General features: G+C 37.4%; 3 protein-coding genes across 4 annotated transcripts; 1 reads left to right on the top strand and 2 right to left on the bottom strand.

Moving 5' to 3' along the window:
• Positions 1-100: 100 nt before the first annotated feature.
• LOC124302061 (YY1-associated factor 2) lies at positions 101-6084 on the bottom strand. The gene is made up of 3 exons (XM_046757828.1): positions 5902-6084; positions 4387-4869; positions 101-4160 (listed from the first exon to the last, which is right to left on the bottom strand). Exons 2-3 carry the CDS (start codon positions 4561-4563, stop codon positions 3822-3824), a joined length of 516 nt encoding a protein of 171 aa, XP_046613784.1. The 5' UTR covers positions 4564-4869; positions 5902-6084; the 3' UTR covers positions 101-3821.
• A 369-nt stretch (positions 6085-6453) lies between these two features.
• LOC124301791 (WASH complex subunit 2) lies at positions 6454-25013 on the top strand. 2 transcript variants are annotated; one of them, XM_046757215.1, is made up of 13 exons: positions 6454-6669; positions 6960-7097; positions 7442-7630; positions 7774-7925; positions 8010-8364; positions 8506-8629; positions 8772-8957; positions 9106-9405; positions 9683-9753; positions 10079-10365; positions 20262-21961; positions 22059-22174; positions 22417-25013. In XM_046757215.1, exons 1-13 carry the CDS (start codon positions 6667-6669, stop codon positions 24160-24162), a joined length of 5367 nt encoding a protein of 1788 aa, XP_046613171.1. In that variant the 5' UTR covers positions 6454-6666; the 3' UTR covers positions 24163-25013. The 2 variants fall into 2 exon arrangements, with proteins under 2 accessions (XP_046613171.1, XP_046613170.1); XM_046757214.1 differs by having other exon boundaries at positions 9671-9753.
• On the bottom strand, positions 14129-16611 carry LOC124301795 (uncharacterized). The gene is made up of 3 exons (XM_046757222.1): positions 16474-16611; positions 14590-14698; positions 14129-14385 (listed from the first exon to the last, which is right to left on the bottom strand). The coding sequence occupies exons 1-3, from the start codon at positions 16541-16543 to the stop codon at positions 14256-14258; spliced, it is 309 nt and encodes a 102-aa protein (XP_046613178.1). The 5' UTR covers positions 16544-16611; the 3' UTR covers positions 14129-14255.
• Positions 25014-25054: the final 41 nt, after the last annotated feature.

The following is a 25054-nucleotide window of genomic DNA, read 5'->3' as shown; positions in this document are numbered from 1 at the left end:
TATCCGTCATAAATTCGATAAAAAGGAAAAAAAGATTAAAAAACAAATGTGCACGATCTTCCACTCAACCGACAATGCTCATCTTTCGCCAGAATTTTCCTTTCTACCTAAACTAACTATTTCAAGTGTGGCCCGTTGGAAAATCGATTTTTTTTTTATTTTGAAACACCCTAATGTACATATATATACATATATGTACGTTTGTATATATACATTAGAGTGTCTCAAAAGAAACCAATCTCAGTTTTTCATGCTCCTACTCTTCAAAACTTGAGTTTTGATAGAACAAAACATCCTCGCAAAGAAGAGGAAGGGAATCCACCGCTCATTGGACGCTTCTAATCATAACAACCAATTTACGTCTATGACGAAATTTTTGGAAGGAAAAATTCGAGACCATGGGGATTCTGTTTCAAATTAAGCGAAACAAAATTTCGTTGAATTAATTTTTTTCTTATTCCTATTCATAATTTTTGTAATTTTTTAAATTAGAAATTATAGAAAAATAAAAATTAGGTATGAAAAAAAATTTATTTAATGAAATTTTATTTCTCTCGATTTGAAACAGAATCCCCATGGTCTCGAATTTTTCCTTCCAAAAAGTTCGTTATAGACGTTAATTGGCTGTTATAGTTAGAAACGTCCAATAAACGGCGGCTTTACTTGAGTTACAGAGTTTCCTTTTCGCGAGGATGTTTTTTTCTATCAAACCTCAAGTTTTGAGGGGTAAGAGCATGAAAAATCGAAATAGTTTTTTTTGTAGACACCCTAATATACATATACAGATATTATATTCAATTTACAATATTTTTCCTAAGCATATTACAAAATGGACTTTGCTGTCATAGTTGGTGTACCTCGTGGATACCATACGGATCTATTGAAGCAGGTTTTGCACATTCACAGTGGAGGCCAACTGACAGCGATTACCGCAACGCAAAATCCTAAATAAAAGATTTTGATTTTTACTAAAATGAAAGATCATAAAGTTGTGATACATGAAATGAAGATATCGTAGAGCGTCGCGAATGAAAAAATGATATCATGCTTTTTAAATGTCCGTCTAATGAGGTCTGGTGGAAATCGCGGTATTGTAGGAGATACATAGACTGAAATGTTGGCACGTATCACGCATTAGAGGTGAAAAAAAATGTATCGACGAAATTATCGAATTAGTTATCCCGCCTAAGGCGAGAAAAATGTCAGTTCAATTTTTACCTATTTCGATGAAGCTAGGTTTCAATAATTTGATGATTGCATGAATTTAACTTTTACTGTGTATACGACATGAACCTAACAGATCGATTATGTCTTTAGTTACCTTAGGGGTGGTCATCTTCATCTGTAAAACTTTAAGCTCCACAGAGCTTGAGTAATAAGTATAAAATATAAGAGATTACTAGAAAAGACGAAACTTAACTCAGGCCGCACTAGCTAAGCTTATCTGTTAGACTATTAGCAGATGTTCTGCCACGTATTTCGTGATATTAAATAATCCTGAATCTTCTGATTTAGTCTTAATTTCGATAGCGCCAACGATTAGTTTCATATTTTTCAGTAATCTTGACCCTGCTCAACGTCAACTTAGCTTCATGGAATCGTTTGTTTTCAATCGAACTAATAATATGTGTATTGTATTGAACGATGTGTAAGGCAGTCTCATGTTATTTCAAAACAAACGAATAATAGCTGTTGGATTAGTTGTACACAGAGATTCTATGCCATTAATTTTACACCAATAACCGTTGTTGTTACTAAAATATTAGTAATTTTATAATTACTAATACAGTTTACATAGTATCTAGATATACACAGGTCACATGCTACTACCATAGTACAGATAAGTTTTGATTTGATATTCATAATTTTTTTATTTTCTCGTCAATTGGTATTCCATAATTGCCAAATATTTTACTTTTAGGACACTTCTAAGCTGTATCTATTTCAGCCTCAATGATTTACATTCACGTATTTTCATAGTGTTCCACCGTCAGCTTTGCTCTTCATATCCATACTTTCTACACTTTTCGCAAAAAGTTTCAGTAAGAAAAACAAAGCTGTCGCTGTCCGACCATACACAACAATTTCAGATCACAGATGACTTACGATCTCTATGGTAGTACACAAATTGATGTTTAAGGCTCCGTTTTCCATCCTTAGCTTTCTTGATGATTCCAAATTGCAAATAGTTGAAATAATGTTATGCGAAAATATAAAGATATGTAGTTGAGTACTTTGTGGACACATTGAAGTTGTATAATCATCAATTGATTGCATTGTAACGTAATTAATTTTCCAGTTCCAAGTAAAAACGGTGTATTGTATGCAATGAAATTTAATATGACGAGTACATAAGGGTTACTTTTGTAACATGTTGAGAAAATCTGCTTTTAAAAAAAAATAATAATTTGCACTAAAGATAATTACTATAATAATTGAATGACAATACCTTATTTGTCATATTAATCTCCTAATATGAGAAATTATATACACGTTCATTATTTTATAATGAAACTGTAAGTTGTTGAGAAATCTATACGTCATGTATCAGACACAAGTAACGTATTGTTCCGAGTATAAGCCGACCTCGCATATAATAAGACGACCCCCATTCTGAGACAGTATTTCAGGGTGTTTTTTTCAGTTGCCCGCAGGTGAGGCAGGTCTATGTGTAAACCAAGTATGATTTCAACTGGTACTGCCAACGATAAAAAAAAACCTCGGCTTTTATACGGTACCTGTCAGATATTGGGATATGTGTAATATCTAACTATGACGTTCTGTAACTCTATGTATTTGATAAATTTCCTATGGTTTTTTGAATTTGCGCTGCTTACTTGTATTTACACATAGAAATATCAATCAACAAATGGTCATTTTTGATGGATTCTCTGAGTCTAAGATCTATAAAATATAGCTTGCTATTTTAGGCTATTGTCATGAGCAGTTATCACTGCAGTCCTGGAAATGAATGCCATTAGCCCAGTTATTAGTCAATATTAAGAGTAAGTGTGGAATTTTTAATCTCAATATCTTTTGGCAATTTTGACAAAATACGAGAAATGGACACGATGTAACAAGAATGAGATTTCGCCAATAGCAATCTTCATAATACAGTGACTGTAAAATTATTTGATCTAAAGAATTCACAATCATGCATTATGACGCGTTTGGGCAATTATTTATGTTTGCTTTCTTTTTGTTTTGGCATAAAAAAATAACCACTATTCGTTGATTCAATGCGCTTAATCAGTATAAGGGGGTACAAGACTTTTTTTCTTCCAATTTCTGAAATTTTTGTAATGAATTCATATGTAGTTTTGATATTTTAATAACTCAAGTCACGATCTTTAAAAAAAGACGAATTATTTGAGAAATCAATTGGAAAATATTTGGAAGTTTCTTAACCTTGAAGATTCATACAATAGTTTTTCAAACACTTCAAAGGCATGTAAAACGATAACTGGATCTCTGGCAGTGTGATATCACTTGACACTATGACGCATGTGCAATTTAATGCAAGATGTTCCAGCTAAGGATGCGGGATTGAGCAACGAGTAACAGCCAACTTTCCCATCGTTAGAACACTAAAATATGACGCGAAAACCAAAACATCCGACAATTACATATTTCTAAAGCCACAGTAGATGGATAATTGGATAACAGTTTACGCGGGTATACGGCAATTGATAGTGCTTATCTCGCACACAGATGTGAAATAACAAACTTCAATAAAAGTAAAGCAGCTGATATCAGATGGTGTGGTTTTGCATAGCATATATATTAATTATAATCATTTATGCACATGTCGTAATGACGAACTAGGCATCAGTTCCTATGTCAAGGCTTCTAGAATCCTGATTAGAATCATGCTGACTTCCATTCTCAGAAGACGCACTGCTCGAGAGGCCGGATTGGTCGGAGCTCTTCTTTACTTTTGGTTTGTATTCAGTGATGACAACGGTAACATTATTCACAGTGACTTCTTTAGTTTGTGCCGTACTCCGGTCAATGTTCTTGAGGCGAGGCGGATGCCAGTTCTTGCGCCTTGGTTTATCCAGTTTTCGTTCCTTGTCTTTTCCACTGCTGGTAGTGCTACTACCGCTTCCACCCTCTTTTTTACCTGGTTTCAAGGGTGGTACGTATTGTTGTTGAGCAACCTGTAAATCAAAAGAGTATATTCACGTATTGTGTAAATATTCCAATATGTTACAATGGTAAATAAAATTGGGATATGATATATTTGCTTACTCCAGAATACTGTTATCTGGTACTTTGTAATGTTTAAGTCACTCTGCATACAGATCGATACATTCACACAATTACACAATGGTGTCTGTATGTTTTTATTCTAGGTGAATAAATTTCGTTATAACGATTGCCAACCTGCTGAGCTACTAGTTGAGGATTGATGCGGGGCTTCCGCGTAGAGGTTCCTTTGCGGACGTCACACATGAGGCACTTGAAAGCTTCAGCTGTATTCCTAAAGGTACAGACACTGCAGTCCCAATAGCTGTCTTCCAAAACCTTTGCCTGCCGCTTCCCACTTCCGGAATGGTTCATTGTTCATCGGAGTCAGTCGTGCTACGCTGAACCTTCTCAAAAGAGATCCTGCCCTCTTCTGCACCCTTTCAGCCTCATTAAAACCAGTTTTATTAACACTTGTAAGTCTTTGAAATATTTTCAAACGAGCCAGGGTGACTGTATTTATTTAAAACTATCGATGATATAGGACTAAATGTATTTCAGGTGCATCAACTCAATAATACAGTAGGCCACTTCGTGTCTTCGTCAATCTCAAGATGATCGCCTTGGTCCATGAACCATATTATCCTTGTCCAAAACATCATTGTGAATCTTCAAATTTGACTGAAACAAAACAAGCAAATTTCTATCAGCATATTCCAAAATGATTGGACAATCATTTTTGAATGTTAGTTTACTGACAATCAGTTATATTATCCATCAGTACAGAGGTTACGAGGTAATACCTAACAAGAATATGTGAACTGCTGTGACTCTTTTTAAAATAGTTATTTATCAGATGCTACGAAAGTAAAAAAATTACATTTCTGGTTGTGTACAGAAAAAAATTCATAAACAGTCATGTCATGTCCGAAGACAGAAATAATTTTTTACAAAATTGGCATACAGTGGCGGTCGGAATGATGAAGTCAAAACAGACGAATTGATGCATTTCCCAGTTGACCTGAATTTCATATGCTAATATTCGATTGGTCATTACACCTTTGAGGTAGTACTTGCCTCAGATTGTATTGTCATGAACTGAATCAACTTCGGTTATTCCTAAGTGACGATGTAGAGCTCATCTGTAAAACCTGTAAAAATGACCCCATACGTGGATCACAATATTTTTCTCTATTCAGTATTCAGCATCCGCTCTAGATTATTTACACTCTAGGTACTCAAGAAATTTATAATGTACAATGTGAAGGATACCGAATTGTTCAGACTATAAGCCGACCCCAAATTCTAAGATAGTATTTCAGAGTGTTTTTCGTAGTTACCCGCACGACGGGTTTGCGTATAAGACGAGGACGATTTTGGCGGGTGCTGTCAACAACGAAAAAAAACCTCGCCTAATATTCGGAACAATACGGTATTATAGGCAAAATCAGTGAACAATCCATTTGGTTGGTATGAGATGAATGATGATTGCACACCTAGGAATCCAAATCTCGACCTTGCGTACTGTTGCAAAAATGTGTTAAGTATTGCACATGCAACTCTGGTAAGGTATGCATGCACGCGTAAAGTGCACATGTGTACGTGCGACACACGATAATATCAATGAACTGGAGCACATACGCATTGGGTACACAACACACACCGTCGAATTAACTCGCTCCAGGCACGCAATATAAACGTGAATTTACTTACGCCGATAGAGCCCCTAGATAAACCGCAAGTTTCTAGGCGGTGAGGACTCTCCGACGACAGTGGAAATAATCCGATATTATCGAAGTCCCGAAAGCTGGATAAAATTCAGAAAGTAAAATATTGACAAACAACCAAAGCGCTACAAGGCGCTGTTTTGCTACCACTTGGACGGCGGAACGGCCGAACTTGACCAAACAGCGCTGCCAACTTAATTGTCAATATTCCGCTAAGAATGACCAGACTCTTTGGCGTTCTTTAATCGATTACGGAATCGAGATAAGAATCGATTATTTGATTTGTATTGCGTACATCCGATATTTTTAGTAATAATCAACCCATAATTTACTGCCAAAATATTAAATCACTAAAAACGCCAAATTTCCCACTAAAAACATGAAACATTACCACCACATTAGCTTTAAATTGCAAAATTTTTTACCAAATATGCCAACATTCCTTCGAATCATTATATTTCCCGCCAAACAGGCATCTTTTCCTACGAATAACTTTTCAAAACCACCAAGCTGGTAATGCTGTAAACCAAATCTCTACGCCTAAAGTTGCGACTTGCGATTTTAAAACTGCGGCTCGAACCTCGATTAACAAATGAATTCGATTGCACCGTAAGCAATAATAAGAGAAGTGGTTGCTCCTAAGTTGTCAACGGAATCAGCTTGATATTAATAACCAAATTTTCCCTGTTAAATGTGATTTGCACAACGGAAAAGTGACTCGGGACACTTTAGGTGTCAGTCCAGATAAGAAATGGTGAAAATCTCTAGTTTTAATATTTAAACTTCACTCACTTACTTTACAATTTTATCTCTACAGTGATATTCCTACTTTTTTGTTCCTCTTTATCAGCTGACATTGAAGGGGAGGATCACAATCACGCGGACGATTTAGGGGTCTTCTGTCAATAGCTAAACCTCAGATGGGAGACCCCTAAATTTTATTCTGAATAACCTCTCAAACTATACTGTTAGGCAGTAAATTCACTATCTGTAATCGTGGTGGTATAGTTGAAAATATTATAACTTGTTTGGATAATTTCTTAGGACTCGTCTGCTGGACCGGAGAGAGCAGAGAAACCATGGGATCATCCATGGACTACAGATGAAATGCGAGAAAAAAGAACTGCCTGGAATCTTGCCGGAGATGCCGGCCTTCTACAGCATCTGCAACAATTTTCAGATGTAGGAATTTTTAGTTAATAAACACTTCGGATCTGGTATAATAATATAAAGCCAGATATTAGGCACACTGATAGAAAATCAAGCTGTTTTCAATCAAAGGAAAATAAAAATCAGATGCAATACGTGTTCAGAACTAATTATGGGACGAAAACGCTTATTTTTACTTTGCTTTTATTAAACGGTCTTATTTAAATTCAATACTTCAATATCTGTCGTTTCAAAAGATTTCCCTGTTACACTTCACTTTGGTAATGATTGTAGTCTGGTTTTTCACTATTAGAATGAATTTTTAATAAAAAAAATAACACTCTTGTGCGTGTTTTTTTTTTGTTTCTTTCCTTCAGAAGCTGATGACAACAGCTAACAAGACGCAGGAAGCCTTAAATTCGTTCAGTTCAGAGCTTGACGAAACAATTATTTTCATAGATAATATAACCAACACATCACTAGCTCTAGCCAACACACAGTTTATCGAGAGTAGAGTCTACGAGGATGAAATAGAAGCTGAACCACCGAAAGAACAACAGCTAGAAGTACGTCGGCAAGACCGAATTTTTTTTTTGCTAGACTTGTCTCTTGTTTCATTTCTACTGTAAATTGTGTATTGTTCTATAGAAGTAAAATCTGTCTGACGAAAAGATTTGACCTTAGTTATTAATCTGATAAATTTTATCAGGTACCAAAAACGAAAGAACAGCTAGATGCAGAACTGATAGCAAGCATAGGTGAGACTGTACGGCGTGGAATCGCGATAATGGAAGAAAAATACGAAATATTGGAAGTTATTGCTAGCGATAGTGAAGATGAAGGAGAGACTGCGATTCCAAGGTTTGAAAACAGCATTCAAAAATACAAAATACTGCCACCAATGACATGCTGGTATTTTCACTATGAAACTTATATTGTTCACAGCGTCATATTGAGACCAAAGGATCCATACCAGGATCGTCCGCTACCTTACATAATTGGCTCTGAAAAATGGAAAAATTCAACTAAAATCGGCTTGGAGACTAGCAGTAGCGACTCAGATAACCAGGAGGAAGGTGAATCTGAAAGTGATTCAGGCGATGACACAGCTGTAGTTTCGAAACAAATTAACATGCACAAACCACGAATAGCGAGACTGTCTTCGTCGTCTAGTGAATCCAATGACTTTAATGCGATGAATAATACAGTGCAAAACATTGATGATAGGGGATCCTATGATAACCAAGATATATTTGGTTCAGAAAATGAAACCTCCACGACTGCCAATAGCGTACCCAAAGTAATATATTTTACAATACCTACTTTTTAGACTGAGAGATTTAGTTTTTATGTCGTAATTTATTACAAACACTATTTTTTCACACTACACTTATAATGCATATCAGATGCAACACTCCTTGAAAGTTATTTATGATTATAGAATTCTATCAGTGGAGCACCAAATTTTGCAGAGGAATTAGCTAAAAGGTTGGGGAGTGTTATTCCACCACAAAAATCTATAAATGCTCAAGTCATTGAAGAACCTGTTACAACTCAGCCTGAAGGTACTACTTTACCAAAAATTCGTGATATATTACAAAACGGCAATCAAGCAGGTTTTTTTGTCACGATATTATCACGAGATATACGAAAAGATCGTTGCATGCAAATATAATATATAATAAATGTTCCACTTACACGTTACAGATGATCTCTTTACCCAAGAAGATGAAGACTTGTTCGGTGCGCCATCCAAAAATTTATTCAGTGAACCGACGTCGTTATTTTCCGAAAAATCCCGCAACTCTTTGTGGGGCAACAAGCTTGATGACCCCTTGCAATCCTCCATCATTCCTTCATCGCTTGATGTTCCACCACCTATCAGTGCTGTTGGTAAGTTCGTATTCGATATTACGGAATATTTCGGATTGAAATCGAGTTTGCAGGGCTGATAAAAATTCGCCTCTCTGCTTCATTTTACTTGACTCATTTTTATGTTCTAATAATTTTCATCTACCTATCGCATCATTACCACCTCCAGCAACCAAACCAAAATCAGCAATTGACGATCTATTTGGTGATGCGGATTCAGAGGATTCGGATAATCTATTTTCGAGTAAACTGTCAACAAGCAAGCTCTTTAAACAACAAAATTCACCAACCAACAGCCTTCGCACAGAAGGTAAACCAAAAAGTAAAAACTTGTTGTCCGTGAGTAGGATCACGGAAAAAACAGGAATGGCAACAAGTACGCCTGAAACGAACGACATGGTTAATTCACTATTTGGTGACGAACCAGAGGATGAGGGAAATATTTTCAGTGGAGAAAGCAATCGCAACGGTAAAATTAATCGTACAGTTCAAAAGTTTTGAGAATCAGCATCTGATTAAACAGCAATACTTGAAGATTTCTTTTATTTCACTGCCTGCTTAAAAGACGCAAACGGTATTTTGTGATCCTGATGAATTGTTCAAGCTTATTTATAATTAAGCCCATATTTTGAAATTTCTCCAAATTCTATTCAAATCTTGAATAATATCAGCAAACTTCGCTGTACTGCAAAGCTATAAATAAACCTAGTTAATATTAGAATTCTGTTGATCAGATTGGATCGCAGCCAAGAAGAGTGTTCCAGACAAGAGTACTGGTTCGACACCCGCAGAAGCATCCAACACCAGTAGTAAAAAGGTACGATCTCACTGAAGGTGCATTCTTAGATTTCAAGAACTACCTTGCTTGAATTTTCAGTGCTTCCCCCATTAAGCCCCTTTTGGTGTGTTCCAAACCAATTACTGTACGTTATTAATGTATATTCAAAAAAATAAGCTGTAACAATTCTTCCTTGTCAGAATAACAATGATCAGAGTAAAATAAGGTAATTCTGTTTGTAGCGAACGAAGTTGAAATATCCAAGTTCTATCGAAAAAGTGCTTAACTTTGACAGACAGCCATGCTGAACTTCTCTGTCAGTATCGTTCTGTCGTAATGATCATACGTTGTTTAATTATTGCAGAAACCAGTGGGTGGAGTTTCTATCCTTGGCCAGATCGATATATTCGCTTCAGGAAAGCTGCGTCGGCAACCGTCGAGTGAATCCTGTAGCAGTCAATCTTCATCCGATTTTGAAACTCCACGAAGTAGAGCAACAAATACGAGGAATGCCGCTAATTCGGTGATAAATAACGATTCTAGTAATGGCAGTTCGGTGATGATATCTCGCAACATGCAGAGTGGCGAAAGCAGCGGTATTTCCTTGCAGCCACCAAGTGTGGATGACGTTACGGCAGGCTCGAATATAAGGTAGGTCGCTCACGGTTTATTATTCACCAGAATGTTACATGCCTGTCAGACACTGAGTGAATTTTATGAAAAATTCGGAGTATGATATATTTTCTGATTACTATAATTAGCAGGCATGTATATTATCTCTAAATTCAATTTGTGTTATAAAGCATGAATAACTCATCATCCCGCTGAGCTGCGAAATCGGAATCACGACTATTATCTGTCAAATACGTTCTACTCTATTTTTCGTTAAAATCTGAAACGACCAAATTCAAAACATGTTAAATCAAATTTACATTGAAAGGCAAATGAAGATAGTAACTTCTCAGGTATCGGTTTATTCATCCTTAGAAGCGTTATTGGGATACTATAAATATGCAAATGAAATCTCATAATGTATTTTGTATGAATGGGTAAGCTATTATTAAGTCCTTGAAAATGGAATAGAACAATCTTTTTTGTTTTAACTTCTCTTTCTCAATTAGATTCAATTGTTATCATGGCATGATATATGTAAATGTATAGTACTGACAAGTATCAGCAAGTGATCTAAGGCAGCTCAAACTTTTCCCAAAGTCATCCTTTGGACGAGAATTCTATATACATCTGTACAAAGTATAATAGAAGGTCAGAAGTGTTTACTTGCGTAATTGAGCAGTGTGGATAATTGCTGTATAGAAAAAAAAGATGTGGTTATGAATCGACTTTATTCCTGACTTTACAGTCTCCTTGAAACAAAATTGTCGAAATCATTTCAAAATTTAAACACATAAAGTTTATTTATAAGTACCAGCTACGAACCATGTACGCAAATACGCGTCAAGTTTCGGTGGATCAAGCGGCAATATCCGTGCAGTTTCAATAAACTACTTTATTTCGCATACAAAAACAGGCGTGACAGTACGCATGATGCGGTCATTGGGAATCAGGTAGGAATAACAACATTGAAAGTGGTTGACATAGCGAAACAATGACGTGAGATAATTTAAAAGCGAGAATGATTTCATCCGTAGGTACTGATCAATTCCGAAATAACAGTGCTGGGCGATTATATTGCTGTCGGTGTAAAAATGATCGTCGTGTATAATTCTCGGTGACCGAACGCACCGTACATTGATGTAATCAATGAATTCGTGCGCGCGTATTTGAAGCTAAAATTATACCCGTTCGACCGATATTTTGCGCGCAACCGCGCGGCACGCAGTGTCCGATTAGGTGTATTGAATTGTATTAATTATAGTTGTTTGTTATCATTCAGAAGGTAAAAACACCATATCGGAATGTATCGGAATTAGGTCTGACACTAAGTTCTGTTTTAAAAATTCGTGAAAACGTTTAAAAAATTCAATGTGCAAGGTAATTTTAACTGATCTTTTTTTTTCAAGTTTTAGTCAGCGCGTTATAACGGGAAAAATCTCTATTACCACCAGGGAGAAAATGAGGATTTCGACGAAGAAAGTAGAGCTGCATCACTGTGGAACGCGGCTGCGAATTCTGCAAACACTTATAATCGGTCGAACGTGCAGTCAAGCAAGTCTAGAAATAGCTTACCGAAGAGATCTTGCAAGTAGGTTAATTGGTTTGAGCCACGAGTGCATATTCGAAATGTTACGGTAATTAAAAAAGTCTGCAACTCTAAGCGCGGAAAATTGGAAACTGAACGGTTTCTGCAGTTAGCAGTTGCCAGTCCGGCCCATGTTTTTCCTTTACACCTATTCCGAGTCTGACGTCGATGAAACAAGTCTAGTATCATTTCGAATACGCTCCCCGTATTCCAAGTCACTGTTTTTCATCAATTCAACAGTCTTCGTCGCGATTTGCTGTGTTCAAGGGACGGTCAGTTTTATTTTATATTATTTTCAATCAGCAACAAGGAACGTAATTTTTTCACTATCTATGCAGATTCAATCGAGATCGTTTCTATTAAGTAGAGAAAAAACACCTCGAGCTTCACTCCGGTGAGTTTGAATTTCCCAAGGCATGAACTGACGTAAGTGGCAAATCTTAACTTCTGCGGAAAAGACGAACGGTTCGATTGATCGTGCTCTATAGCCATCGGTCGTAGGTATTACTCATGGGATTCCATGTCGTATTCACTTTCGCCAGAATACATTCGCAGCTACGTCGTGAATACTCGTATAGAATATCGCGTGAGCCCGAAACGACGCTCGTATTATACAAGGAAGACTTGCACAAGGTCGATCGAAGACTGGCGTGTGGGACGGGCCGTGAGGAGCTTCGGAGTGAGATTGGTCCCTTAAATGACTTAATCGCAAAATACTGGCAGTAGTCGATCCAGTGCTCCTCTGCCATAGATATGCGAGAATAATTCTGTACACCTTATTCTGTACGCAATATTTTTAAAGTTTATAGTGAGGCGCTTCGTAGTAGTTGAAGATCGATAGATTGTACTGTCGAAAATTTTCAAAGGTAGTAGGATTATGTGCGGTGAAAGAATACGGGAGTATTTAAAACGAGGGAACAGATGATGATGAACTGCGCGATCGAAGCAGCCGTAAAATACTTTACTTCACTTCAAAGCAGCATCCATAGGTTTGTTTACACCTCTCGTATAAACTCACCTTGAGTTAATTTTCTCTTCGTTCGTAGTGACTAATCATAATCCGTACAATAACGACCTGTTATCTGTGTATTATACTTACGTTTGTCTACGAAATCGCGCAAAATTTTAGGAAATACGAATCCATATTTATTTTTTAGCCAAACCTACATTACAGATTCTTGCCTCGAAACTTTTCCCTCAGCAAGTGCGATGTTTCAAGTAATTCAAAATTATTTTCACCGACATTCCGAGAAAGACTTTTTAATTGTGCAAACTGGACACAAATTTCCAATGAAGTATGTGGTGTGTATACAGCGATCAGTTGTGATATTAGCATAAAAACTGGATTTTTTGCCTCATTTACGCGGATCGAAATTCATTCTTTATTTCCTCATCAATATTAGCTAAAGTGAAAAAAAATGTGATATCACGTAATTGGTTACATTTTTCCAATAAAAACACTTCATATAACTTCTTTATTTGCAGTGGGTCTCGTAATTTGTTGGCAATAATGCACTGTTACTCACTTTTTTTTTTTTTTTTTTGTTCTACACGCTTTCTTTATCACAACTCTAAGTGGCAATATAAATACCGCTTATGTAAGATAACGAAAGTACAGAAATCAGCATGTATCACACGGGCGTCACCGTGGCTAGAGCGCCGATATGTTCAAATCTCGCGGTCTCATCGATTCTCACATCTCGCTTTTGGGCAGCTGTGAATTGTTGTGTAAACGTTAGCTCATACTGTTATCGGATAGTCGATAAGATAGCTCGTGGTATTTAGAAAAAATGAAAACTCCGGAGAAAGCAACGAAAAATGAATAATTGAATCCACAAGCCGTTGCAGATTAACAAACGTACAGGACGTAACAAGTATTTCAATCCTACACTCGATGAGAACGCAGTTCATCGTTCCGGTTGCACTAATACAGTACACATAGTCTGGCAATTGACCAAGCGTTTTTCATTCGTTTAGAAGTATTCTCATGTTGGGAGTTTACAGCTTACATCTAAACAGTAAACGGCTATGAGTAATCGATAGAATAGCTATATTCGCAGGTACAGCAATAAGTTAAACGACAAAGATATTTCAACTTGAAGTTTACAACTAAAGATATTTTACGCACTTATACGGGATTCAAACGCAATTGGGTGATTTAATTGAAATAACGAAAACCTATCACTTTTTTATTTATATATATATATGTATATATCCATAGATACGTGTATACAATATATGCAATCCACTAAAGCCCATGATTGGATTTTATATTTACGTGTATGCATACTATAAGTTAATCAGACTTTCGGGTAACATCATTGACTCAATCGCTCGTCCATCAGGGTATGTAATAGTAAGATTTGAAGACATCGTCGCAAATGGGACCACCGCAACATTCGGGATAGGGCTTACGGTGATCGAACTGTTTGTAACCGCGTAAATAGTGAGCGCAGATGTACCTCGGGCATCTGTTGGAGAGAAAAATTCATTATCAGCATCGCCGTCCGCCCTAAAAATTTCATGATGATATGACACCTGATTGGTTAAATTATATAGTAACACGAGGTGCTAGGAATAAGAACCCTGGCCGTGAAAGCTTTAACAATGAAACTTGGAACTGTAGGTATTATTATTATCATTATTATAATTATTATAATTATTATTGTACTTACGACTCTTTTCGCGATAAAACGCCCCCCTTGTTGCAAGTTGTAATTGTGTAGCAGTCCGAGACACTCTGTCCCGGTGTCATTTGCCTTCTTTTGTACTTGCATACGTTTTCTGTAATAATTGCATTATGATTCATCGTCATTTTTCAGGTAAAAGTTATCGAGCGTACAATTAATAATGCGTAATGTTAATGTGTGATGCATAAACCGCGACCCCGGAAAATTAACTTATTAATAAATTTAATTAATAAATAAATTAAATCAATAAAATAAACACCAGGTACTTTTTTTCGCTAGTACCGTAAATACACTAATATGAGCTCAAATATCCATTTTGTATAAGGTTGTAGTGATGATTTTTTATGCATTAGTATTTGTCACTATCTTCAGATTATCCGTCATTTGTCGTTTCGTTACTGCAATGCTGCGGACTTGAATCACATTTATTTGTTTCGTGAGGAGAAAATGTTGAATAATCGACATGCCTGCGAGACTTGAAGGTTCTCAAATTCTTAAAAATATCAGAATGACAGAAAATTTTATTACATTTTGAGGAGGCTATTAAATTTCCGGAGAATTGTATCTAATTGCGAAACTAGAGTTGGGAAATATACTTGGAAAAATGTATGTACGTGTAATATATGTCATACATAAAACATAGTACTTCTGCATGGCTCAGCGCTTTGAATTTCAAATAATGTGTTGTCTCTATCGAATTTGTTGTTTTATTTAACGTAAACATTCCTCTTCATCAATTATTAAAATTGATGTAAGAAAGTTTTACTTCTCAGTAGATTTGACAATTTTCATCGGAAGTATTTTTTCATTGAACGTTTTTTTTGTCTATTGAGGAAAGTCTTGTTTACCGTGACTTTGAGCCTCACGTTTAATGATCACTATGATAATGTATCTACTTTCGAATTATTATATGATAATATATGTAGATTTGGTAGAATTGAAACAAAATTTTGAATCTGGTTAACATCAGGACTTGGTTTTGAACTGTGATTGTATTACTTGATTACTTGTCAAACTAAAATCTCGTAGCTTTCTGAATCTGTAGAGTGATTCAGAAAAAAAAATTTTTTTTTTTTTTTCCTTCCAAACAGGTTCAAAAGTTTCATTTAGGTAGACAAAGACACCAGTTAAAATTTAAGATTTTAATATTAACATTGAGCTCATCGCACTTTCCGATTTTCCACAAGAATAACATAGGATAAATGTTGTTTGCTTCTTCTAGTTTTTATAACTAGATAACAAAGCGTCGCACAAAAAATCTAAAGACATATTTTTGTAGGAAATTGAATGATCTACAAAAAAGGCCTCTTGTCAAAATTTCGTAAAACTAACTGTGTCAAAGTTACAGCCTGTCAAAAGTTAAGTTACCTATAATTTGACCTTTATTGAATATTACAGCGTAGCTACCGGTCTCATAAAAAAAGTGTGCATGCGTTTTTTTTATGAGTTATTTTTAATGACAGAGTCTATAAAAGTAATCACATCTATCAACCGTTTAATAAATAAAAAAGATTACTTAATTATAATTTGGAATTATAATTGAGACATTTTCGAGACATGTATTCGAACAATAATTATCGAATACAAATTTAACGTGTTGAAATAATAAGTTTATTTAATTATTTTTTTTTTTTTTCAAAAAAATTAACCAATAAATTTCAGAGGAAATTTGAAAAATTTGAGAAATTTTTTGTGAGACGCTTCGTTAGCTAGTTATAAAAACTAGAAGAAGCAAACAACATTTATCCTATGTTATTCTTATGGAAAATCGAAAAGTGCGATGAGCCACCCCTTAATGTTAATATTAAAATCTTAAATTGTATATACATATATATACAGTATCACGTGATATTTCTAAAATAGACTCACTTAATGCCGAAATAGTTACGAGGATTTGCAGTAAGACAAAAATCACAGTTGCCGATTGCAGGATCTTCATAGTGGTGATCTTGACGATGAAGAAGTAACTTTTTTATAGAGAATCTGAAACGTTTGCCCTCCAAATTATCCAGATGTCTCGTGTCTCATAAAAGTTTCCTCTGCTCTTATATACACAAATGTCGCATTAATATTGTTGTTTTTTTCTACTTTCAAACGCATAAGTGTATTGAATAGATAACGATATTGTCGTAATTATAACTGGCAAAGCGCCCCCACGCAGAGCTGTGCATTAATTCAATCTGTTGACAAGACCACCATAAATCTTGAAAGAAAATGATACAATCTTCGCTTGACGTTTAATATTTTAATATTTATCTGGTACTATTAAATAATACTCGCAGCAGAGATGTGGATAATGGTGTTAAAAATGATTATGAATTAGACGATATCTATGGGGCTATAATATCTTAGAATAGAATTCATTTAATGATCACCAGTTCCCGGCAATTCAAACATTTTAAACTCATGTCAGACTCTATTAGCCTATCAGCGACAATTATCTATCGGTTATTTCAACTTATCATTCTATGTAATGGCAGGAAATCTGAAAATAATGGTCAAGAGAAATGACATCGTCATGAGGCTGCCAATCGAAAGGCAACACCAACATTTTTTCCTAAACGTAGATTGCTTGAAAACGATTTTAAGCCACCTGTCTGCAGACTTTTCAATTCAGCTACGCTATTTGTAACATGAAAAAAAAAAAAAAAACTTAATACAGAATCTTCCAAATTAGTGTTTCTTTTTTCTCGAATAACTTTTTCCGCTTCTCAGCGAAAGAAGTAGATCATTTTTATTATGCATAATATATAATATATATCGTATAATACATATCTTCAATACAAAACAATAATTATAAATATTCGAGTCGAGCGACTTCCATTCGCTTTGGTGGTATAGGAAAACTATGCTGCCTTTTATTTGAATACTTTACACGATCTTATTATTCGTCTCATTATCCTCTGTGTTGTGTAATGTTTAGTGAATTCCAATTATTGGTCAACATACGATTGACGTTGGTCCGTGTATATATTTTGTAACATTCGGTAAACCCTGTCGTAACCATTTACTGATATCGTGAATTAGTTCGTATCTTTTCAACAATCCAAGTATTTTTTCCACGAGAGAAATTTATCGCATATGAAATTGACGAAAGAAGGAAGAGAATCTGGGAATTATTGTCCCACAAACGATAAATTTTTAAGAAGGATTAATATTCTCGACCTCGTATGTAATGTATTGGTAAATCTTGGTGAACGGTTAATGAAAGTAAACATGTATTTTCGTTAACGTTTCGGCCCGGAAAGGGGCCCTCCTCAGAACGATCAATTTTTTATTTGACTGTCAAGAACATAAATTTTCTCAGTAAGCCATAAACTTCTATGGATATAATAACAATTGGAGAAGACGCCAATGTCTATTGTCATCTAATTGAAGAACCATCGCTCTCCATTTTCTATTTTATGATTATGAACAGTGTCTTCATCCCCCTTCTTATGCAATGTAAATTACTCCTTAATTACGATAATCTTTTTAATCATAACAGATATACGATATGTTCGCTCTAATCTACAATAGATTATGACTTTCAGTATTATTATATCCCTAGAAGTTTATGTCTTACTGAGAAAATTTATGTTCTTGACAGTCAAATAAAAAATTGATCGTTCTGAGGACGGCCCTTATCCGGGCCGAACGTTAACGAAAATACACGTTTACTTTCATTGACCGTTCACCAAGATTTACCAATACGATAAATTTTTAAATTGACGACAACATTAATAATTGAGGTAGGCCCGATTTTCAATCACCAAACGCAACACCATCGTGCAAGAATTCCACAGGTCTCTGAAACATTTTTCACTCATCAATTATACTGACCGACACAACGCTAAGTTCATTTATAGCCACTTACTTAACGTTGATTACAGCTACAATGTAATTAATACTTATCGTTACTGCGCAGTATTTGCGTCATCATGCGATGTTGTGGAAAAAATTGCAGAAATATATCTATTCACGCAGAGAAGTGTGTACAAGATCCGGATCACACATCCGAGCTGAGCTTCTATAAACATTTTCTTAAACAGAAACGATTTTCGTAAATTTCCAGAAAGCGCAATAATTCCGCGGGGCTCGCCAGGTTGTCTGCAGAAAATCAGATCGTCGGCATAAATAAAAGGCATGTTTAAAAAATCTGATTCGATCGCGCGGTTGCGGCTCTACAAATCTGTATACGATAGCGGTCTGGTCGTTGTCCTCTGTATATATCTGTAGCGTACACGTGTTGGCAGTTGGCCAGCGGTTTTGCGGAGACGATTGTGCAAGCTCGATCTCTAGTGACGATAGGAAAAGCTCCACACCTGACGTCTGCCGTTTCGTAGAATTTCTCAAAATGCTCTCAGTTACTTTCCGACTGCTCACCAGGCGAAAACGACTGCACGCGAACTTTTACGCAGTTCATTTCACCTAGCTTCGATCTTATTTTGATTTACTTTTCTCCTTGTCCGAAGGACATCAATAATCGGTATCTCGTATTTGCATCGCAAAATTGCACGGTGCATCGGTAACTGCGAAAGTGGCCGAAAATCGAGGATACGAGGAAGGTATCACACCTGCGTACGACACGTCTCTGATCACCAAGCGCAGCTGTCCGACTTTTACATCCTTCTTCTAGTCTGGTCTATCAAGAGACGTTTTCGCTGCGCTCTGGTTAGTTTGGCTTTAGACATTTCCTTTGCTAATTCAGCGGACGGAACCGCTAGTTTTAGTTCTCTTTCAGTTCTTGTAAAGTTGGGATGTCTCAAAAATCATTATACGTACGTATAAGATATACCTATTTAGGTTTAAAATTCTCCTCGTTGTATAAACCTACGCAATTGTGAATAATAATATCCATTTCGGGGATATTGTTGAATGGATCACGACCACGTGAGTCACGAAAATAATCAAAAGACTTCGCTGATCAATTAGAAATATACTCTCACCTTCCGTCTCATGGTGCAACATGTGTCACTTACCGATTTATTTTCCAACATTTAATCTCCATTATACTCTTCATGCACACCGTCATCAGCAAAGATGAGGTTTAATAATATAACAGAATGCCTGGATTGGTAAGTCATTTCATAGACGCCTACTGCAAGAAATTCAGTGCCTTTTCTTTCCAATCGATAATCTGTTGTAAAGTACAATTTCTACATTCAAGAGAAAATCGGTATTCTAGATAATTCGATTCGTATAATTAGAAAAGACGCGCTGCTCGAGAAATCTGAAGTATATAAGATACCCACCTCTGACCTAGATTTAGGTTTTTTTTAATTCTCTTATTACTGTACGCGGTGCCGGTCACTGACGCCACAGCCAGGTCTGAAGTACATCGCGTTTGTTTCCTAAATCTTTTGGCACCCGTACGAATTAGGTATGTACATAAAGTGATTGCCAAGTCGTTAGAATGACAAGACGCGGTATACTAGCACTACTTTTTTACTTTTTACTTACCTACACGTGCCTTCCTCGCGATATCAGAATATAAATTCCATTCGATTTACAAAGCTGTATTTCGGGATTCCAATAAACAATAAAACACATACCATATCCCTATTAAATTTCTTCAGCTTAGACAATTCTTTTAATTAAGGTATTTATTCCTCAAACATAATCAAATTTATGTAGCAACTTGATATCTAATACCGTAATGTTTGGAATGCTTTCAGCCCTAACTTCCAGCCGGCGATGACGTCGACTTGGAATAAGACCGGAGACATGTATCGAGAAAGGATTGCTAGCGACAGTCTTTTCGCGGCTAAAACGCTCAGCCGTGATAATGAGAATTCATTGAACAATGCCCGAATCGAGGAAGCACCCGACCCAGCGGAAGTTCAGAGCTCCGACATTTTTCTTGAAACCGACGAGATCTTCGGCCCTCCACCGCTGCCGGAAGCCGGGTCAAAGACCGAGAGAAAATCGAAGGTGGCCTCGTTGTTCGATGACTTTGATTCCGACGACGACCTCTTCTCCAACACCAGCTCTGGATCCCGCTCACAAAAAAGCGCCGATCTTCTCACAACAACGACGACGTCGCGACCTTCCGACAAACTCAATATCTTTAAAAATCGAGGCTTGTTCGACGACGATGAGAAGGAAACCGCGGACGAGCTCGGGAGTGACATTTTCGGCGGCAAAGTCGCGGCGAATGCGAATTTATTCGCTTCGAAGGTTGTCGAGGAAGTGTCTGTCAGCTCGAGAAAGGATGAAGAAAAATCGGAACAAGTCAGTAGCAGTACCGTTGTACAGCAGAAGAGCTTCAGCAGCAGCGTTGGGAAACAGAGTACCAACAAAGAGACTCCGCAGACCGCGCCAGCCGCGAACATTGGTAGTATATTCGATGATCTGGATGACGACGATTTGTTCGCTCCTAATTTTGGTAAGAAAATATCGAAGAGTCAGAAGAAAATGGCACCGAGTTTGTTTGACGATGGTGCGGAAGATCTGTTCGCTGCACCGTCGAAAACTACAAGTAAATTTGATCAGGGTGACTCGAAAGCTTCATCCGTGAAGAAAACTGAGGCCTCGTCGGAGACGGTGGTTAAATCGGGGGCTAATATCGGAGGCCAGATTAAATCCAAAGTAATGGAACAATTGGCGGCTAAGCTGGACCTGGCGAAGACCGTAGAGAAAACGGATGTGGAGTCGAAGAGCGGAAGCGAAGCGACAGTCGCTGGAGGTAACGTTGAAAGGACGATAAATACAGAAGAAGAACATTCCACGCTGAGTAAACACGATGGGGATGGTATTTCCTCGAAGAATAAATCCGAGAATCTCGCTACAAAGATATTGAACGAAATTAAAACAGTTCAAAAGTCGAAGCTTCTCGAAGCGGACGCGAAGCCTGAAATCGCGAAGAAACCGGCGGTGTTGAAAAAATTGAATCAAAGATCAGACGTTGCCGCGTCGAAATCGGCGGAAATCAGATCGGAAATCATCGAGGAAACGAAAACGGTGACGGAGGGATCTTGGGTGAAAAGTTTCGAATCCGAAACAAGAGTTTCCTCTTCGGAGGAAGAAAGGTCGTCGACAACCTCCAAGTCTGATAATATTTACACCGAACAAGAAACGTCCTCGACGTCCTTCAAGTCGGAAGAAATTTCCTCCATTGAGGAAAAACGGGAACCTCCGAAGACACTGGAAATACGATCGGGCGAAAAACCGAACACCGTTCAGCGCCGGGTTGTTTCGGGAAAAATAAAGAATTTAATGGGGCGAATGAGCGATCTGAAAATCTTGTCCCCGACCGACTCACCCCCAGCTTGGAGAAAGAACGAAGACAGAGTAGAAGAGGAATCGGACAAGGACACCGCGGATGGCAGCTGCTCGAGCACGTCAAGGCACAATCCTACACCTACACTGCCTGCAGGTAAGCGAAAATTCCTCAACGCAGAATAATGTGCAAGCAATTTCACACACTCTTCAATTTGTCGCGACTGATCGACGAATCTTTTTTCTAATTGTAGACGAACCGTCCAAACCTGTTGCACTCCTCTTACCCACCGACCAAAAGGAAATCGAGCCAGCCATCAGCTTTGATCAACCAGTCCAAGTCGAAACACTGAGCGTCGCTGCGTCCAAGGTAAGTTTGAACGAGGTACTTTTAGAATACTTGACCATAGTCGGAAACACGTCTCAGTAAACGTAACAGACATGATTTCCATTGACACTCTTACAGAAGTAAAATGGGTTTCTTGATTTTTCCTCTGAAATGTCTGAAATTTTTTACGCTAATTTGTTTTGAATGATAACTTGACACCCCAGATCCAGCCTATATTGCAGCGTTTTTTTATCATTAGTAATCATGACAAATGTCTGTTGCAGAGTCGAGTCCGGATCCAGACGAAACGACGACCTCAAAGTAGGCACGCGCGTCAGAATGCTCTTCGTAAAAGTGGCATCGATTTCGACAGCGTGGACTTTGCAATTGATAACAACTCCGAAACAAATCGAAACTTGTCTTCTAACAGTGAAAACAATAATCCGTCCATGACGGAAAACTCGGCCAACTTTGAAAATATCGTTAATTCGAATAACGACAGGTTGATCATTTCTAGAGGCATGAGCGAAAACGTCAGTGTCAGAGTGACCGAATCAAGCTCATCCACGTTTCTCGACGATCGCTCGGAGATCAGCTTCAGCAAAGAGAGCACGTTGAGTATGAACAAGAACACGCTTCTTTCGCCTTCTACGGACGAGGAAGACCTCTTCGACGTACCTCCGGATCTGCCCGAGGATCCGCCGAAAGAGGACAACCTTTTTGGCAGGGCCCCAATTCTTTCCCCCGTCGAGTCCTTCGTTAAAGTTCAAAAGACGGCCAAACAAGAAACCTCTAAAAGTGAAAACCGGACGCATAGCCAGAAGGGAGAGACGACCGTGTTCAGCGATCAGTTCGAATCGTCGTCAAATCAAGTCGTTACTACAGAATCGTCTTGTATCGATACAAAAAAGGAAGATGTTAAGAAGTGGGAGACACCGATCACAGGCAAAGAGGTACGTGCAGATAAAAATACATCAATCAGAGATGAAGAGTTGTCTGGTAAAGCGAACTTACGGGATAAATCTCAAGAACGACAAGATTCGGGGATCGAAAGCAAGGCGGAATCTCGCGGGGTTGGTAAACGGGATGAAAAGAAAGAGGAATTAAGCGATCCACTTCGTGACGGTAACCACGATCCTCTTAAGGATCCGAGCAATTTATTTCCATTTGTAACGAAAACTCCGTCGCCCGAAAAGGGTAAGAATCTGTTGTTCGACGACGACGACGATGGATTGTTCTCGAACTGTTCCTCGAAGAAACCGGAACATGGCAAATTGAGAGTAACTGATAAAAGCAAAACAACCACGTCAACCGCAAAAAAACAGGGTCTCGATATATTCGCCGAGGATTCGGAGACGGATTTTTTTACCACGGCACTACCAAAATCTGTCAGAAAACCCCACCAGGAATCGAAGATCGATCTTTTTGCCGACGACGATAACCAGGACGATGATCTTTTTGGCGGTGCTACGAAAAAGTTGACCAACAAGGCGAGCGCAACATCATCGCGGATTGTTACTACGGAAGAAAACATCACCAAGACAGAATCCTCCTCGAAGAGTCAATCAATATTCGGCGAGATCGGCAAGGAAAACACATCAGGAAGCCAAAAAACTACAGGGGCAAAAGTAAGGTCTGAAACAAAAAAAGGAGGTACTACCTCCGGTATATTTTCCGATGACGACAGTGCCGAAATATTCACCGCCAGTATTAATACGAAGCCTGTAGAGGGGATTCCCACCGGTAAAAAGATCGTGAAGGATATTTTCGGCGATCAGTCAAGTGGCGACGAGGACATGTTTGCTGCAAAAAAGTCTGTGATTAAAAAACCAACGACGTCTTCGGGACTGTTCGACGACGACGATAATGAGGGAGGCGAAGATATATTCGGGAAATCGACGACCTCATACGTCAGTCGATCGGAGTCGGTTGAAAAGCGTGGAGCGATTAAAAGAACAGGTACCAGGGATTTGAGAAAAACTGCCGAACAAATTGTCGAGGATCCGTTAAGTATACTGCAAAAAGATTAATCACTGCGTATGTAAAACGTTTCATGAAACGCGTAACATTTCGTTTTTGCACTCGCTTTCGTTATTCGTGAATTATTATTTATATATTACGTTTCAAAATTGCATTCCTTTAAAAGTGATAAATTTATGAAGTCTGTTTTATTCTTCGCGGCTACAACCGATTCTTGGATTATTCAATGAATTAATTGAATCCGCTCAACACGATTTTGTACACAGTTATCAATTGCTCATCAAGCAATTCTAGGTGGAGTGATTATTCTGAATCAATTTCTATCTTATGACAAAATCACTAAATGTCAGAACGAGTCTTTTAAAACTATACATATATATCTATTGTAAATATGTACCGATCAAATACCCAACACTCATACCCAAGTTGCGATCTATTTTGAAATCTTTAACAATCTGTAAGTATCTCCTGTAATCATTTTATCTGTACCTACAGTTAAATTTACTTTTCTTTAACCCCGTTGTGTATATTTGTAATTTCCTTTTATTTAAAAAGTTTGATTGCGGTCCATCTTAGGGCTTGCAGTGCTTGATAATACAACCATTATAAATTATTTGAACGTTTTTATTGGGTGAGAAAGTATTTAGAGAGGCCGCAATATACCCGGTTGGTTCCAAGTTCTCAACCAATAAATAGCGCACGATGTTCATAGTATAAATATATATAATTGTTTTTAATGTACGTATTGCCTTAAAGTGCTGTCAGATAATGCTCCTAATAGATACACTACGCGAGAAGAGGACGAAAATATAGTTATAGGCAAAGATAAATAAATACAAATAATGTAAGAAGAAGGAGAAAAAAAAACAAATAAAAATTGCGGATGTTTTATAAATTTAAATACATACTGGTTCAAAACAATGAATAATAAAATACGTAAAA

This window comes from Neodiprion virginianus, chromosome 4 (genome assembly GCF_021901495.1).
Source record: "Neodiprion virginianus isolate iyNeoVirg1 chromosome 4, iyNeoVirg1.1, whole genome shotgun sequence".
NCBI lineage: Eukaryota > Metazoa > Arthropoda > Insecta > Hymenoptera > Diprionidae > Neodiprion > Neodiprion virginianus.
Note: the sequence above shows the minus strand (reverse complement) of the source record. Positions and strands in the feature narration are given on the sequence as shown.

What these genes read in the sequence shown, in the direction of transcription:
- LOC124302061 (XM_046757828.1), bottom strand. Translation starts at nt 4,563, where the DNA reads ATGAACCATTCCGGAAGTGGGAAGCGGCAGGCAAAGGTTTTGGAAGAC. An exon ending in CTCAACTAGTAGCTCAGCAG is followed by an intron (nt 4,161 to 4,386) that starts GTTGGCAATCGT and finishes TTTGATTTACAG; the next exon opens with GTTGCTCAACAACAATACGT.
- LOC124301791 (XM_046757214.1), top strand. An exon ending in ACGGCAGGCTCGAATATAAG is followed by an intron (nt 10,366 to 20,261) that starts GTAGGTCGCTCA and finishes GAATGCTTTCAG; the next exon opens with CCCTAACTTCCAGCCGGCGA. An exon ending in TGAGCGTCGCTGCGTCCAAG is followed by an intron (nt 22,175 to 22,416) that starts GTAAGTTTGAAC and finishes TGTCTGTTGCAG; the next exon opens with AGTCGAGTCCGGATCCAGAC.
- LOC124301795 (XM_046757222.1), bottom strand. Translation starts at nt 16,543, where the DNA reads ATGAAGATCCTGCAATCGGCAACTGTGATTTTTGTCTTACTGCAAATC. An exon ending in CGTAACTATTTCGGCATTAA is followed by an intron (nt 14,699 to 16,473) that starts GTGAGTCTATTT and finishes CAATTATTACAG; the next exon opens with AAAACGTATGCAAGTACAAA. An exon ending in GTTTTATCGCGAAAAGAGTC is followed by an intron (nt 14,386 to 14,589) that starts GTAAGTACAATA and finishes TCTCTCCAACAG; the next exon opens with ATGCCCGAGGTACATCTGCG.